This window comes from Mesoplodon bidens (assembly GCF_964165515.1).
Source record: "Mesoplodon bidens genome assembly, chromosome: 12".
Taxonomy (NCBI): Eukaryota; Metazoa; Chordata; class Mammalia; order Artiodactyla; family Ziphiidae; genus Mesoplodon; species Mesoplodon bidens.
In genome coordinates, this window is record NC_138168.1 from 45,318,636 (window position 1) to 45,336,098 (window position 17,463).

General features: G+C 39.6%; 1 protein-coding gene across 4 annotated transcripts in view; it reads right to left on the reverse strand.

Annotated features, from left to right (window-relative positions):
* Positions 1-819: 819 nt before the first annotated feature.
* The window catches only part of CDK19 (cyclin dependent kinase 19), a 185,160-nt gene continuing 168,516 nt past the window's right edge, over positions 820-17,463 (reverse strand). For 3 of the 4 annotated variants that reach the window (XM_081251249.1, XM_081251251.1, XM_081251250.1), the window contains 7 exons: positions 15,789-15,932; positions 15,571-15,640; positions 10,801-10,873; positions 10,305-10,402; positions 9,442-9,520; positions 8,564-8,830; positions 820-5,115 (listed from right to left, as the gene is read on the reverse strand). In XM_081251249.1, the coding sequence (XP_081107375.1) occupies positions 4,984-5,115; positions 8,564-8,830; positions 9,442-9,520; positions 10,305-10,402; positions 10,801-10,873; positions 15,571-15,640; positions 15,789-15,932 (863 nt within the window). In that variant the 3' untranslated portion in view covers positions 820-4,983. The remainder of the gene's footprint in view (positions 5,116-8,563; positions 8,831-9,441; positions 9,521-10,304; positions 10,403-10,800; positions 10,874-15,570; positions 15,641-15,788; positions 15,933-17,463) is intronic. The other variant, XR_014017232.1, reaches the window with a different exon arrangement.

Below are 17,463 nucleotides of genomic sequence, written 5' to 3' on the forward strand. Positions count from 1 at the left end.
ACAAAATGCTGCCTATTTGTTTTCTCTAAAACATTCTAATTTTCTTTTTTTTTTAATTAATTATTTTATTTTTGGCTGTGTTGGGTCTTCATTGCTGCATGTGGGCTTTCTCTAGTTGCGGCGAGCAGGGGCTACTCTTCATTGCGGTGTGTGGGCTTCTCGTTGCTGTGGCTTCTCTTGTTGCGGAGCATGGGCTCTAGGCGCACGGGCTTAGTTGCTCTGCGGCATGTGGGATCTTCCCGGACCAGGGCTCGAACCCGTGTTCCCTGCATTGGCAGGCGGATTCTTAACCACTGTGCCACCAGGGAAGCCCCATTTTTTTTTTTTTTTTAAAAAGGATATCTCCGCCAGAGATGTTTTAAAAAACTGTAATTTTGCTTCTGAGGTATTTGCAAGCCTTGCCTCTTTGGTTTTTTGACATCATAAGCATCCTGAATAAAATAACATACTGCAGCTCACAGGGAGACTTTGCATCTCTGCAGGACAAGTGTAATCTGAAAAGCTTCGAGGCACACACATAAAATTTTAACATTAAAAGTTGTTGTAACAAGAGTTTTTCCTATATTTAAAAAATCCACACTGGGGCTTCCCTGATGGCGCAGTGGTTGAGAGTCCGCCTGCCGATGCAGGGGACGCGGGTTCGTGCCCCGGTCCGGGAAGATCCCACATGCCGCGGGGCGGCTGGGCCCGTGAGCCATGGCCGCTGAGCCAGTGTGTCCGGAGCCTGTGCTCTGCAATGGGAGAGGCCACAACAGTGAGAGGCCCGCGTATCGCAAAAAAAAAAAAAAAAAAAAAAAAAAAAAAAAATCCACACTGAAACAAAGTCAATTAAATTTTATTACAACCAAGAATATAAAATAAATGCAATGTAATTTATTTTTATCTTAACAGTCATTTCGGGAAGGATGTCAGGACAACTCAAAAGCGGGAAACACTCGGCTCCAAAGCAGCAGCTCATCCTGCACCCGGCAGAGCAAGCCTCGCTGGAAGGCGGGGTGCAGGGGCGGGGGCAGCTGGCTCTGAGTGCACACCTCGCAGCAGTGTGTGGAAAGCACACACGGTCATGTCTATAATCGTATAAAGAGGGACGCGTGCAGAAAATGACTGAAAAAAGAGACAACAACAGGTACACTTCACAAATAGGAATTATGGGAAATACAAACTAGGCAGTTTAGAGAGGATATACTAGATAACATATATAAAAAGTACTTTACATTGTTAAAAAGGACATCTTCAGTCCAGCTTTTGTGTAATACCTTTAGTGTCTACACAGACAAATCTTTAGAAAAATTAAATAGTATTAATTTACTACATATTTAAGGGATAAGAGTGCATTCGGGATTCTTTTTCATATAATAGATACACATCGCTCCTTTGCAGTGATGGCACAGAAGAGTAGGCGTGGCCTGAGGTGCGACACCTTTAAAACATCCTGAAACAATGAACGCTGCTTTATGATGTTTGTGACCATTCTGGAAGATTAAGGAGCCTAAACAGCTATGTTTTACATAAAATATTATTTATACTTGAATCCTTCAAGCCTCCTTTAGTCTAACTGCCATTTCACTGCCTTTCTCCATTCCCCAGAAAGACAACACGATAGAGGTTAGGATTTATAATTCTCATAGAATATTCCTTCATTGTACAGTTTGTTACAGACAATCATTCAAAGCAGATTAAGCTGCAAGTCTTATTGTCCAACTACTTTTTCTTTTCTTTTATCTTTAGCAGAGAAAACAGCATCCTTTTAGAGGCATACAACTAGCAGTTGCGTCACCAGGAATGAGGCAGTGAACAGGTAAGCAAATGCCATCCCTTTCCATTCTTAAATGTAAATTGCGTTTACAAGAGCAAAAGAGTAGTGCAGAAGGCTGAAGTTCTAAGTACTAAAGTTTTAAAACCACACAGATATAAAAATATACATGTCCTTGGTTTTTGTATGTTACTGCATGATCTACTTCATCATAAGGATTGTTTCAGCCTCATAGTATCAATCCTGCCACCAGGCTACCTTACCCTTGACTCAGCTGTCCTGAAACCCTAGAATCCCTTTTCCCAAACACAAAACTTACCAGAAAGCTAACTCGAAAACTGATTTGTACTATGGAGCGCAGAAGACCTTCACTTTGATTCCTTCCTTCCTTCCCATAACCTCCCCTGGGTTGAAAGTCCACCCTGCATTCTCAGGGGACATTGATGGTAATACATTTTTAAAGAGGAATGGGGTCATTTGGGGACCAAAAAGGTAAATTTTAACCTCAAAAAGCTTCACAGGTCTCCTTCGAGGTCCCACAGTTTTAGGGCCCATAAGTCTGTTAAAGGCTCTGTTCCCCTTTACAAGGAAAAGGAAATTATGAACCAAAATTATTTCAAAGGGTAATGAGCACCAGTGGGCATCACCAACTCTCAGGCAAGAGCACAGGAGGCAAGGGCCAGTACCAGTGCAGTGACCAGAAACCCAGTCACATATGTAACTGGCATATCTGGCTAGATCCTGTGTGGAGAACACCGGGAGCAACTGAAAACAATCCCCTCACGGTTTCTGTATCAGTTCTGCCACTAAAATTCACTACATACAAGGAAAGCAGGGTAGTCCCATGATCATATAAGCACATATCACAAGGATTTATATCAAAGTTGCTTATAAAGTATTAAGGGGCATGATATTTTGGTTCATGCACATATTTGGGTTTGTCTTTTACTAAATGTAAGCTCTCCTTGAGGGCAGGAACAGAGCTATTTTCATTGTAATTTCCTACAAACACTTAGTTGTGTTCTGCCTACAAGGGCCACCCAACTGTTGTTGAAAGGCTGCTGTGAACGTTTCAAATATATATTAATGCCTGTGGTGATATTAATAATTGCTGGCTTTCTTGAAGGTAGATAAACATAAAACGTCTCCATGACACTTGTTTATTGCAGAGCAAAATTTGGAATAATAACTCTCTCCAAGTGGGTTTAGAAGTAAACGAATAGACCTTCATGTTCTAAGATGGTTTCATTTATAAGCCTGTCATCCCAGGAAAGCTTCCTGTCATGGAATCAATCACAAGCTCTTCAAGGACAGGAAGTACGTCTTGCCCTTTGTGTCTCACCCCCCAGCATAATGCTGGGCACGAGGTGAGGGTGCAGGTCACAGGACAGAACTTTACTTGGGTAGCTACATTACGCAGAGGGCTACTAATTTCTCACTTGCAAAAATGGAAGGGGTAAATTACTATGGAGACAATCAGAAATTCCTTCCAGTGGAGCATGTCAACAGTTTCATCTTCAGTGTTGATGAGTGTCACTGTATATAGTCTTTGTTATTGATAAGCATTATTATGCTGAGATCAGTAAGGTCCTTGCTGGCTACAGGATCACATCAATAGTGCAAAATGTATACTGGCTTCTGTCTAAAACTTATTTTACTTGTATATGGACCCAGAGTATCATAACCAGGTAGATAAGTTCACAAAGAAGAGTTAAAAACTGCATATAACTTGCATATACAATCATCAGCTATTTCTTGTAGCTCAAGAACACATTAAAACGAGGCTGGTGCTGCTAGTAGCATTTAGAAGAACACACGTTTCTTGCCCCTTACATTACAATGGGAGCCCTACGTCTTTACATTGCCTTGTGACTCTGCTGAGCGTCCTTACGCTGGCTAAGAAAGAGCTCAGCCTCTAAGTCATAGATCGTAGAAATGCAAATAGCACTTATCTAATAGGTCGTATACTATCTGCCCATAGTTTAGGCACAATTATTACGTTTTCTCCTAGGGGCAAAAGAAAGCATTCAGTGCAATGAAAAGATTCTTGATAGAATTAAGTTTCAGTAATAACAGCAAAATTATGCATACATAATACATACTTTAAACATGAACAAAACCTAAATGTTTAACATGCTTTAAAAATAGTCACTCTATGTCTAATGCAAATACGAATGGAGAACACTGCTCTTTATTTTAAAAGCAGATTAATTTGCAGGCTTCTATTTGAGTACCCTTGATTATGTAAGAAAGTTACTCAAACTGACCCAGATGTGAAGAAACCAACAGTTCTTTAGAGAAGCCAACTTTATGTACAATACACACTAAAAGCTTTTCCTTCCCTTTGATCAACATTACTCCTTAAAGAAATCCTAGTGCAGTTAATATTCTCTTCAGTTTTCTGGTGTGGGTCACCAGAGGACTGTATTTCATCAAAGCTCTTGAAACCCTTTTTAAAGTAGACGTAAGCTACATGAAGGTTAAAATTATAATTCTTAATTACTGGATACTATTCAGAATAAGATGATTCTGGGAACTAAGTTCCATATGAATGGTTATGTAAAAATTACCATACTTTAGTTCTTCATAGCATAAAGCATAGTAACTGCAAAGATCTAGGCTGTTTTTGGTTGCAGGTTCCCTCTGTATCACCACTTGTCTTTTTATTAGACCTTCCCTGAAACTAGAGAAATAAAAACATAATAGTAAAGTACTGTGGGACAGTAACAGTCCCCATTTAAGACTTCCATGAGCAAAAGAGTTATATTCTGTGAAAACAACATAGTGCTTTAAAAGGTGCATATTTACCTGTGTTGCTAGATCAGTTCATGAAGTACAAAACTATACACCACTGGCATCCTGTTTCTAAAACATTAAAATCCTAGTAAAAGAGCTTTGAAAAGATAAATCATAGAGATTGCTACAGCATGAGAAAGGTGCACCAGGAAATCCTTCCCCAAAATGCTGAAGGTTACAGAAGTTAAGTGCTGGGATTAGATCAGACGCTTTATCAGAGAAGTCACAATGGAACACATGCAGGGAAAGGGTGCTGGGGAAACTTCACGAAAATCTTCTTTAAGTCAATAAAGACATCAGTCCTGCAAAATGCTCAGCAAATAGTTTTCCTCCTAAGTGGATGAGTTTTAAACAGCATCAGAGTTTGCATTTTTGGTTCTCTTCAATGCAGACGTCATATTGCTGGAGTCTGGACCCGCTCTGGCTGTAGCGGGTCAGTAGCGGTGGGCCTGGTGAGATGGGTGGTACTGTGCGCTCTGCTGAGATGAGGAGGAATAGCCTAGTGAGCTCTGGGACTGAGAGGATCCCTGAACACTGCTTTGGTAATTCAGGCGCGAACTGGAGTGCTAGGAGAAGAAAACAGGAAAAGGGAGTGACTGATGGAGGAAGGGAACAGCTCAAGATGCTAATCACAACAGGACGGAGAGATGAGCCATTCTCATCAGAGGCTCCGGGTTCTGACCCATGGTAGCGACAGTTAATTTAGTTTGTTAATACATTTTGCTGACTCGACATCACAGCCTGCCACCACTGTTCTGGCATGCACGAAAGTTGGCTGGATTTCTTTGGGAGATAAGTTACACTGGCAACGAAAGGTAGAGGGGAAACTTAGGCTAATTCTGGTTAGTTTTTCTTTGCATAACTGAGATTTGCAAACAGGAATAATCAGTTTGGCATATTGAATCGGTCGTGTTCATAATGTATACTGACGTGCTGTTAGTTTTCTCATTATAAATAACGAAGTTGTTGTGATTAAGAAATCATCTTTTAGAGAAAAGAGTTTTCAGAGGGAGAGGCTAGAGTGGCATCAGCAGCATCACCTACATGACAGAGCCAGGCACGGTTGGGTAGGGGTGGCAGAAATAAGTGCTTTTTATAAACTTCAGGTAAAATTATTTTTTAAATTATTTATTTATTTGGCTGCACAGGGTCTTAGTTGCGGCACCCGGGATCTTTAGTTGTGGCATGAGGGATCTAGTTCCCTGACCAGGGATCGAACCCAGGCCCCCTGCATTGGGAGTGCGGAGTCTTAGCCACTGGACCACCAGAGAAGTTCTTCAGGTAACATTTAGAATTTTAAAAAATTTCATATGTGAAAATTCTCTCGAGAAGGCTGAGACAAATGTATTTCAGTTCAATGTATTTTTATTACCTTAAATGAAACATTCATCTTCATAGTACCAAGGGCAAATATGAAAAAAATATGTAAAAGAAAAATTCACCTATAGAATAAGAACATGGTGCCTGGTTAAATATAAGCATAGCTGGAACCAGTGTCTTTGGCTATGCCCAGAAGGCTGGTTCTTCCTGTGAGCGAATTGGGAAAGATCATATGTAATAAAGCTATTACTTGGAGTTAAAAATGTAAATGACCTTGAGGTGGCACTGGCGGTTTGCGGAAGGACAAATCAGCAAGCGTGCCCCACTCAGCGCACAAGAGGCAGCCAAGCTGGACTTGCAACATCGGGTCCAAGACAACAGAGCAATAAGATAGTCTTGGTTAAAAATAATCTCGCTGAACTCCTTCCTGTGTTACACAACTCTGACGAGTTTTGTTGTTGTAAGAAGCCTTTCCAGATTCTAACTATGTTTTGTTTTTTTTTTTTTTTTTTTTTTTTTTCTTTTTGTGGTATGCGGGCCTCTCACTGTTGTGGCCTCTCCCGTTGCGGAGCACAGGCTCCGGACGCGCAGGCCCAGCGGCCACGGCTCACGGGCCCAGCCGCTCCGCGGCATGTGGGATCCTCCCAGACCGGGGCACGAACCCGTATCCCCTGCATCGGCAGGCGGACTCTCAACCACTGCGCCACCAGGGAGGCCCCTAACTATGTTTTATTGTCACTTTATTATGGGAAAAAAAAATGTCCTTTCCACTCACAAGGCCTACAATTGCTGAGCTGGCTACGACTGCTTTCACTTTAGCTTATTAGACTCAGCATATTAGACTCCTCCGTACTGGATAAAGAACAAATGTGTCGATAATATGAGTGTTGCAGACAGGTGCAATGGGACTCCCTCACCCCTTATGTTAGTCTTTCCAACTAACTAGCTGAGAAAGCTACCCATTTCACAGATAGGCTATTTTATTTTTAAGTAGACAGCTCAGTATGGACAAAGAAAAGCATCTGAAGAACTCCTGGATTTGAAAGGAATAAATACAATAGCTAAGTAATCTGTCCATGATCGACTATAATCAGGTTAATATAACACAATCAGAGACACAAAGATGAGCCAGTATATAGTAAAGGTTTGTTGCTCATATAATAAGAATAAACTAATGTTAGGGGGAAAACTGACTTTATAGTAAAATTCAAATATGTTCATGACTACTACCCAAATAGCAAGCTGTTTTTAGCAGATCAAACTGATGCCTTGATTACTTTAATTGGAACCAATGGAAGTGCTATTACATACTCCTCTGCTTGCAGGGAATCTTCCAAGATAAGTTCTCAAAGTAGTTGTGCTGAGATACTCAGAATGTAAAGCCAGTTAGACAGCTATTTATTATGTCTTTCTTGTTAATGTTTCTCTTGTTTCCAGTTCCTAATCAGTGAGTTTATGTCTCCTTGCCTGTGGTTTTGTTTTCTGTTATCTGTCTCTCTCCTATGTTCTTCTTCTCCACCAGTTCCCTGAGGGACTGTGGTTCTAAACCTTTTTTTTTTTAACCTTTAAATTCCTTTCCCTTCTTAGATCTTTTCTTACCTTGTTACTACCTTGAAAACTTTTTTTTCCCCCAAGAATCCCTACAGTTTTCACCAGTATTTTTACCTCTCTCTCCAAATACCAATCCTTAGACTTTTTTCCTTTAATTTCCTGAATTGGTAATACCTTTAATTTCCTGAATTGGTAATACAATTGTAGTTTTCTTTTAAATCTTAATAACAAAATGTATTTTCTAGTCTCAAAATTATTTCTAGTGAGATTTAAGTTATTCCTGAGAAGTCCCAATCTTAGTCCCTTTCTCTTCTATGTTTATGTGGCCACTTACTGATTATTTCCTCCCAGTGATGGCAGATCCTTCTGAAGTATGCTGCTTACTTTTTTCAAAATAAGCCGCCATTCCTCTCCCTTTCAATTGCTTATCTATCTAGGTATCTTTTTCTGACCCAAACCTGACAGGCAGCTGTAAGGGTAAAATGAGACATTTTCTTTGAGGAGGAGCTGCCTGCCTCACCTTCCCTCCTCAGGGTTTTAGGATAATCAAGTCAAGAAACAAAATATCTTGCAATTACATGAAATGACAAAATTCTTCATTTTCATATAACGCCCTAGAAACAGGATTGTACAGTTTGTATAGTCAAACTTCAGAGTACCACTTAATTCTAAAAGGATCTACTATAAGTCTACTTCCCATTTTATAAAGTGTATTGTCAAAAAAGAGACGACAGGCTCAAAATGGAGTCACCTGTGCTAAGCCCACATCACCAAACTGAGACAGTGCCTAACCTAACTGCAGGTTCAGCCCCTCCCAGGAATGTACTCCTCCCCAGTCCGTCTGGAATCTCCTAGTCAGCACTAGAGAAGTAATCAACTTGGTAGACTCCTGTAGTCCCCAAAGGAAGGTGCCTGGGCCTGAAACAATCAGCTCTCTGTTAGGGTCCTTGTCCCACCTCCTTCTGCCTATAAAGGTCTTCCATTTTGTACAGCTCTTCAGAGCTTCTCTGTATTTGCTAGGGGAGATGCTACCGGACACATGAATCACTGAATATAGCCAATAAGACCTTTAAAATTTACTCAGTTGCATTTAGTGTTTTAACAGTATATGAACATTAAAAAGTACGAAATTCAGGGGAGTACCTGATAATCTGACGGCATTACAGGCCCGCCTGAGTTTGTGCCTGAAGGCCCTAGCCGCGGTTTCTTGTTTGGAGGCACCTGATTAAGGCCGGAGTCCTGACTGTGCTGCAGCCCTGCTCCGGCGGCCCCGGGCCCCGCCCCGGCCCCTCCTGCAGTCCCGTTGGCCTGGGTGCTGTTCTGCTGCTGCGGGGCTGCCTGTGGAGGGGCTGCTGCCTGCTGCGGCGGGGCTGCAGGCTGCGGATGTTGGTTCTGCTGCTGTTGCTGATTCTTGTAGAGAGGAAAAAAAAGCAAGCTTGCTGTGGAACTAAATTACATCTTCCATGACACGATATGCACATGAGACTGCTGACCAACCTGGGGAGGGACCTCTGTGGGACACCAAAGTGACTGGAATGACCAGAGAATGGAGCAGCCAGGGAATACAGCAGCTCCAGAAGTCAAAGTACTGAGCCCCGAATAGGACCCGTTCTCTGAAGTTCATTTAGATTGCACGGTAACCCTCCAAATCAGTCACAGACATCCCACTGAAGAGCACAGGCACACAGGAAATAGCAACTCATTAAAACAGCTATAATAGTCTTTTCAATCAATTTGGAAAAGTAGGGCTGTGTGGGGAGGAGTCAACTGCAATCAAAGAATAGAGTGATGCTTTAAAAGCAGCCTGCATAAAGTGACGGCAATGACACTGAACAAACAAAAAGCAAGAATTAAGAATCGGAATAAAATAGGCAATAAAACAAATCAGGAAGTTCATTTATCTGTGAATGCATATTTCAAATCGCAAAGTACATCTACAATAAAGTAAATACATAATTAAATAAAAGGCAGTTAAATATATAGGAATTATTAAATTATCCATTCCTAAGTGCAGTATATACCTTGTCACCTTTCTCTTCAGGTTCATCTTCATTAAGGAATTCTCGTTTGGGGTACGGAATCTGGCAGCCAGCAAACACACTAAAACCCATGAAAAGAAAAAAAAAAGAATTCATGTCATGATGTAAAATCTACAATATCACTGACCTTGTTCATTTAAAATTCCACTTTTTTTTCTTAAAAAAGAAAATTTTTTTCCTCAAAACAATTTCACTTTTTTTTTCCCTACTCTTCATCTGTGGCTGGTTATGCCTCTCAACACAATTTAAGCAATAAGAAAAGAACAATTTGTCATCTAAGTTTTACACTAATTGCCACTTTCAATAACAAATCTTAACTGTGGTTAGCTAGTTGACATATATGACAGAAATTTCTCCACACAAACTTCATCAGCACTAAAAACAACTGAATGTGTATTTGCTTCAACAGTGAAAATAAGTTTCTCAAGAAAAGCTGCACCTCTAATAAATCCAAGCACGATTTATATATGTGGGTGTAACAAGGATGGGGAAATGGAGGAGTCTGGTTGTACAGCAGACACACAGAATTTTAAAATCTCAGCTCCCTACTGATTTGGTGTGAACTGTTCTGGCTGACCGATCTATAAAAGTCCCATCTGTTCTCAGCTTTAGTTTTTATCTGTAAAACGGATTAATGGTCATTCCTAAAATACTTGTTTTCATTCACATCTCTCTACAGCTTTGCCTGTTTCAAAATACAGGACCTCTCTCTTGACTAGTTTTTCTCTGAGGCAGTATTAACAAAGAAAGTAAAATACTTCAGTAACAAGTGCTTCTCTTACTTTCAGCCACCATCCAACATCCTCAGCCTGGAGCAAAGCACACAGAAAAGGAAGGATACGTACTCTAATGTCGGCAAGGGGTCCTCCTGAAAATAGGGATCCTGCAGAGCCTGCTCTGAGGTAATTCTCTTGGTTGGATCCATAGTAAGGAGTTTCTGAAGCTAGAATAACACATAAGAAATTGACAGCACGTGAAAAGTTTGTTTCCAAGTCAATGTTTTGACTTTTGTGTTAAGGTCTAATAGAATTAATATCAAATGCCATTTTGTATAGCTCACCACAATATTAATACACTAGACACATTTATGTGAGACTAGCAGAAATCATTAGCATTAGAGCCCTTTTAGAATTTAATTTTTTTTCTGCTGATAAACCACTGGACAAGGCTAAAAGTCAAGGGTGACATCTCAAAAGAGAAAGATTTAATTTTGCCCCAGCATCCACCAATTTCCTTTCTTTCTAAAGAGAAGGAAGAGCTGGGACAATTCCGTGGTAAGCAGGGTGGGGTGAGGGCTGTGCTAAAGGATCCAAGTTCCCAGTCTGGGAGAGATGCACCTACCAAGAGGAACACTTTGCTGTCAGGCTTGACCTTGTGTTTCTCCATGTACTTTATGAGGCTACTGTTGGCGTACCTGCAGACATGAGAATCACACACTATTAAGAACACTCACACAAGTTACAATTTTTAATGGAAAGTTCCAAGATTGGTTTTCCTATATGATATGTGTTAATTTAAGCCATTGTTTTTTCTGATTAAAAAGGAACACATAACCAAATGTTGGTAAATGTGTGAAGAAATAAGAATTGTTACACACAGCATGTAGGAGTTTATATTGTTAAAATTACTTTGTAAGATAATGACTCATGAACTATAAGAGTTGAAAATGTGAGTATCCTGTGACCCAGCAATTCCTTTCCTAGGTACATACTCTATATAAGGGTATCAACCCCTCAGGCTGAAGGGTGAGTAAATGGGTATTATTCATTTTATTATTCTAAATAGACTACATATTTTCATCATATATATTCTTTCCTATATATGAAATACTTCAAATTAAAAAGGTCAAAAAATAGGTAATATATGTTCATGGTAGAAAATTTAGAGAACATAAAAAGCATAAAGAGGGGCCTCCCTGGTGGCGCAGTGGTTGAGAGTCCGCCTGCCGATGCAGGGGATACGGGTTCGTGCCCCGGTCTGGGAGGATCCCATATGCCGCGGAGCGGCTGGGCCCGTGAGCCATGGCCGATGGGCCTGCGCATCCGGAGCCTGTGCTCCGCAACGGGAGAGGCCACAACAGTGAGAGGCCCGCATACCGCAAAAAGAAAAAAAAAAAAAAAAAAAAAAAAAAAAAAGCATAAAGAAAAAAATTGAAATGACTCATAATCAACCTAGCAGCAATAAAAAAAAAACACTGTCATCAAGATTTTGATAATTTTCTTTTGTCCTTTTTTCATGCATATATATGATACAAACCCAGGGGCATTTTTGTTGTTGTTTTTTTTTGTTGTTGTTGTTGTTGTTGCATTTTTGTTTTTATAAAATTAGAATCATACTATATAAATTGTGCTAACTTTTGCACTTAATATTGTTTCATAAACATTTTTCCTTGCCAAATGCTCTTTAAACTTATTATTTGTACCGAATGTATATTTTCTACTGTTACTAATGATGTTGCTTTACAACAGTTGTAAAACGCAGGTTCTTGAAGGTCAATCTAATACACATGTAGGGAGACAATACTGCATGGCAGGTGAGAATCAGAGACCCCTACCAGACCCTGGCGCAATCATTTACCAATTGTGTGATCTTGGGCAGTTAGTTAACCTCTAGGAAAGCCTTAGATGCCTCATCGTAGCTATGTGTGGCTGCTTTGATTGCCTTCTCAGGATAAATTCTTAGAATTATTAGGTCAAAGGGTATGTACATTTCAAAGCCTTCTTGCTACACAAACCTGGCCCTCAGACCAGAAGCATGGGCACCAGAGAGCCTGCAGTAGGAAATGCATGTACTCAGGCCCTATCCCAGATTCTGAATCACAATCTGCATTTTTAACAAGGTCTCCATGTGATTTGTAGGTACATTAAAGTTTGAGAAGCATTCATTCTCACCAGTAGCATATAAGTAAGCGTGCCCATTTATTATATACCCTTGCCAACACTAGGTATTTTTATTTTAAAAAATCTTTGCCATGTACATTAACAGTTATTTTCCTCCAATACCAGGAACATTTTTATTGGCAAGGTAGCCATTAAGTTTGGTAATGGAAAGAAACTTTAAAGTTTATGTAGAAATGGAGTCTGTCAACATGGCTTTAGTCTTTATGTTGAATCAACTGATTTCTTGGGTTAACTCCAGATTCTAGGTTATTTGTTTCTATTATAATATAAAAGGTCTTGAAGTTGAGAAATCCTATTGCTCAATTCCCATTGTGGTTTCTTATTTTTCCTAGTATTAAAGCTAAGGTAAATTCTTTGTCATTTTCTGAATTATCCTCTTCCAGATTTGCTACAGTTTAAGAGCTGAACAGTTTTCAAAGTAACTCAAACTTTTTATATACATTATAAAGCATTTTATCAGACCGTGTTTATTCAAACATTCCATTTTTAAAGTCAACTTACTTATTTCCTTTTAATTCTATTTTCACCTTGCCTTCTAATGAGCTAATAAGACCTGACATATTGGAAAGATTACAGCAACTTCTGTTGTTATCCTTCACAATTCACTTTAAGAGTAATTTTTTTGGTTCTTTTTATCTAATATAAACAAGTTATTATTCATTTACTTTTTATGTCATTTGATATAACATTTTCTGGAATTTTTTTCTTTATTATACTTTAATGACATGTATGTATTGTATTAGATTTAGCTAATTTTTTTTTTTTTTTTTTGCTGTACGTGGGCCTCTCACTGCTGTGGCCCCTCCCGTTGTGGAGCACAGGCTCCGGACGCACAGGCTTAGCGGCCATGGCTCACGGGCCCAGCCGCTCCGCGGCATGTGGGATCTTCCCAGACAGGGGCACAAACCCATGTCCCCTGCATCGGCAGGCGGACTCTCAACCACTGCGCCACCAGGGAAGCCCAGATTTAGCTAATTTTTAATAAATTCCTTCTTGTCTTATGCATCAGTAGCCTGATTTTATGTGGATAAAATTGTCTGCTTAGGAAGTATGGCTCTTATCTCTGAACTTTTCCTATTACCTTTCTAACTGAATTTCAGTTATCTTTTTAAACTTCTCTCCTTTTATCTCTGGTTATTGTAAATACTATCATTCTATGTAAAATTCTTCCTCTGGCCTTTAAATACTAAGATAAAATGTTAAGTGCCTTCATTAATTTTCTCTATCTTTTTATATTACTAGTGTATCATCAGTTACTTGAACCATTTTTTTTTTTTTTTTTTTTTTGCGGTACGCGGGCCTCTCACTGTTGTGGCCTCTCCCGTTGTGGAGCACAGGCTCCGGACGCGCAGGCTCAGCGGCCATGGCTCACAGGCCCAGCCGCTCCACGGCATGTGGGATCCTCCCGGACCGGGGCACGAACCCGTGTCCCCTGCATCGGCAGGCGGACTCTCAACCACTGTGCCACCAGGGAAGCCCGAACCGCTTTCATTTAATACCCATTTGACAAGTAAGTAATGAGACTGCACTATGTACCAGGCCCTGGGGATACCTATAATGGTGTATAAAATAGGCACCATCCATATTCTAGAGGGAAAGACGGTAACTGTTCAAAAGCCAACTGCAGAGCAAAGTGATCAGTGCCAAGAGAAGCAGCACAGGATATGCTATGGGAGTACAGAGGGGAAGCACCTAACTCAGACTAGAAGGTCAAGGGGAAATCTCGTCAGGATAGAAAGGATAAATAAAGGAGTTAATCGGATGAAATAGGTGGGAGGAAAGTACATCCCAGAATGAAGGAAAAGCGTGTGTAAAAATCCAGAGGTCAAAGAAAACTTAGGGGTTTTGAGGCTCTTAAAGAAATTCATGATGTCTAGGCTATAGAGTACAAAGTGGACAGAGGTTTAGGAGATGAACTTGGTGATGTAGAAGCCAAGGCTCTGTAAGCCATAGTAAGAAATTGAAAGCAATGGTGAATTAAGAGCAGCTTGAAGACTGACATGATCAAATGTGCTTCTGGCAATGACTGCAGTACAGACAGTGAGGTGGAGTGAAGACTGAAGGTAGAAATCACTTAGGAGGCCGCTGCAGGATTCCAGGCGAGAGACGGTGGTCTGGCCTACAACAGTGGAACGGTAGATGGAGAGAAATACAAAGATCCAAAGGATATTTAGAACAAAGAATTTACTAGATTTGCTCATTGTTTAGACACTGGGGGGTAAAATGGAAGACAGGGAGATAGAAGAAGGATCAGGGATATCTCTCAGGTCTTTGGCTTGAACAATCAGATGAATCATGGAGCTATTTCCTAAGATAAGAAATATAGTGGGAGGAGAGGTTTAGGAGGACAGATGATGAGTTCAGTTTTGGACATGTATTTTGAAGTATTTATGGGACATTCAAGTTGGGATTCCATAAGGCAATTAGATAAATGGGTCTGAAACTTGGGAAAGAGATCTGAGTAGGATGTATAAATTGGGAGCTATCAGCATAACTGATGGTACATTGTAGCCATCAAATCACGGAGACTGCCTGGGGAAAATGTCTAGAGTGAGAAGAGAGCCCAATTCAGACCCTTGAGCAATGTCAGTGCTCTCTTTAAGGGATGAAAAGAGGCAAGGACCCTACCAAGGACTGTGTAAAAGAGAGGCCCAAAATGATTAGTGCCATTCTCTGCTTCTCTTTATGATGTCTGCTTTTGTTCCTACAAGCCATCCTGTCCTGAAATTTTTCTGTGAAGTTGCCCAAGAGAGAACCTCTTCCATCTTTTCCTCTAGGTGTGCACATTTATAACAAACTCCTCTCACTTCTACTCAGCATACGTGTCCCCACCAGTTTGTTTTACTCAAATCCCAGGCCATGTGTTCTTCCTCCTGCCACCCTTCCTGGTTGCCTAGCCCAGCATTTCAGTCACCAGTCATTACTTAGATAAAGACAAAATCATAGTTGTGGCCTTGAACTGAGCCTTTATCAAGCTAAAACAGAAGAGACATTTAAACTATCCACTGACCCTTAAATTCTTAAAAGTTTTTAAATACTACAGCCTAAGCCTGGCATATATGTTAACAACATCTGGAATTTCTTCTTTAAATCATAAACATAATTAATACACTAAAATCTAAGTTTCTGGTTTAAATAATCTCTATCTTTTTAAAAAAAGAATTAAATATTCCCATTGAATATTACTTATATGTAATATGGAATTACTTACGTTGTTCTTCTAAAGTCTTTTTGAAGTGTGGGGTATTCTGGCATCTTTCTAATATCTTCCCAGTCTTTATCTTACAAAAAATATTGAATATTGTTATAGGAAACAGTGTTACTTATCAAAAATCTAGTTATTTTAGCTTAAAAATATACATTAAAAATATGCTTTTCAAAAAGAATGTTTTTGAAATATGACTCATTATTTTGAAATAAATAAATTACCTGCAGGAAACCCCATGACACTAAATATCCGATCTAGTTGATCATGATGAAAGGGATTGCTTGTTTTTATATCCTCCTGACGACAGTGAAAAATAGGTTCTGAAGTCAACAATTCGGCAAATATGCAACCTATTGCCCATATGTCTATAAAGGAAGAAAAACAAGTTTTTGCACACATTCATTATATTTCTTTGGTTATAATTTCTGGGTGTAATCACAACCTACATATAAAAATACTTTTTGGGGTAGGGGGATGGACGAAATAGGTAAAAGGGATTGAGAGGTACAAACTTCCAGCTATAAAAAAGTCAGAGGGATGTAATGTACACATAGGGAATACAGTCAATGATACTGTAACAACTTTGTATGGTGACAGATGGTAACTGGACTTATTGTGGTGATTATTTTATAACGTATAAAAATATCAAATCACTATGTTGTACATGTTTAACTAATATAACATTGTATATCAAGTATAACTTTTATAAAGAATCCCCAAAATAAAAAAAAAATTTTAAACTTTTCAGTGAAGCAATACACAAAATACAATAAGTATATTAAGAAAACATATATATCACATGAAATAGCTGTATCATCACATAACATACTGAAAGCCAAATAAAATACATTTTCTTGTAAATTTCCTGATCAAGATAAGCTTGGGAAACTCAATTTAGCAAGCAATGAATTTACATTTAGGCAAAAGCCTTTCAAACCACTATTAATAATTTAATCGCCAAAGGAGTCACCTGATAACCTACTACAAGGCATAATACTCAAGATCTGACAGACGGGAATAATACCATCATCAGGTACGGTGATACGTTTCTTTAAAGCAGTCAAATGCATAATGACAGCAGAAGTTCTGAGCTGTCAGTCTAGACAGACAGTACAGATCGCACAAGAAGATCTGGAAGAACTCAACTTTTGTCTGAAAGACATCAACTTCAGTGTTTTCAACAAACAGTAAGCTCTAGAAGCTGATAAATACAAGTACATATAGACACTGCACGACACCAGTAGAGATACATGTGATCCGAACACATTCACTTAGATGGTGCCCCAACTCTCCAACGTGCCAAGATAAAATTAGGCATCTTTCAAAGTTTTAGTAACTATTTCAAATAACCAGTTATGGATTATTCTATTTGGATTTTATACATTGAAAGACTATAATATAGTTTTTTTTTTTTTTTTTTTTTTTTTTTTTTGCTGTACGCGGGCCTCTCACTGCTGTGGCCTCTCCCGTTGCGGAGCACAGGCTCCGGACACACAGGCTCCGCGGCCATGGCTCGCGGGCCCAGCCGCTGCGCGGCATGTGGGATCTTCCGGGATAGGGACACGAACCCGTGTCCCCTGCATCGGCAGGCGGACTCTCAACCACTGCGCCACCAGGGAAGCCCTATAATATAGTTTTAATTTAGATTCTAAGAGTATAATGTTATATTTACAATGTTTTGCCAAATGTACATGTGAATTAATTTTTGTGAGATGTATGTTCATACTCGCCCACTTAAATAAATGCTGTTTAGTAAGTATTTTTTAAGTATTTTATTTATTTTTTTAAATAAATGCTATTTAATAAGTTTTTTTTTTAAAAAAGAACACACAGAACTTCCCTGGTGGCACGGTGGTTAAGAATCCACCTGCCACTGCAGGGGACACGGGTTCGATC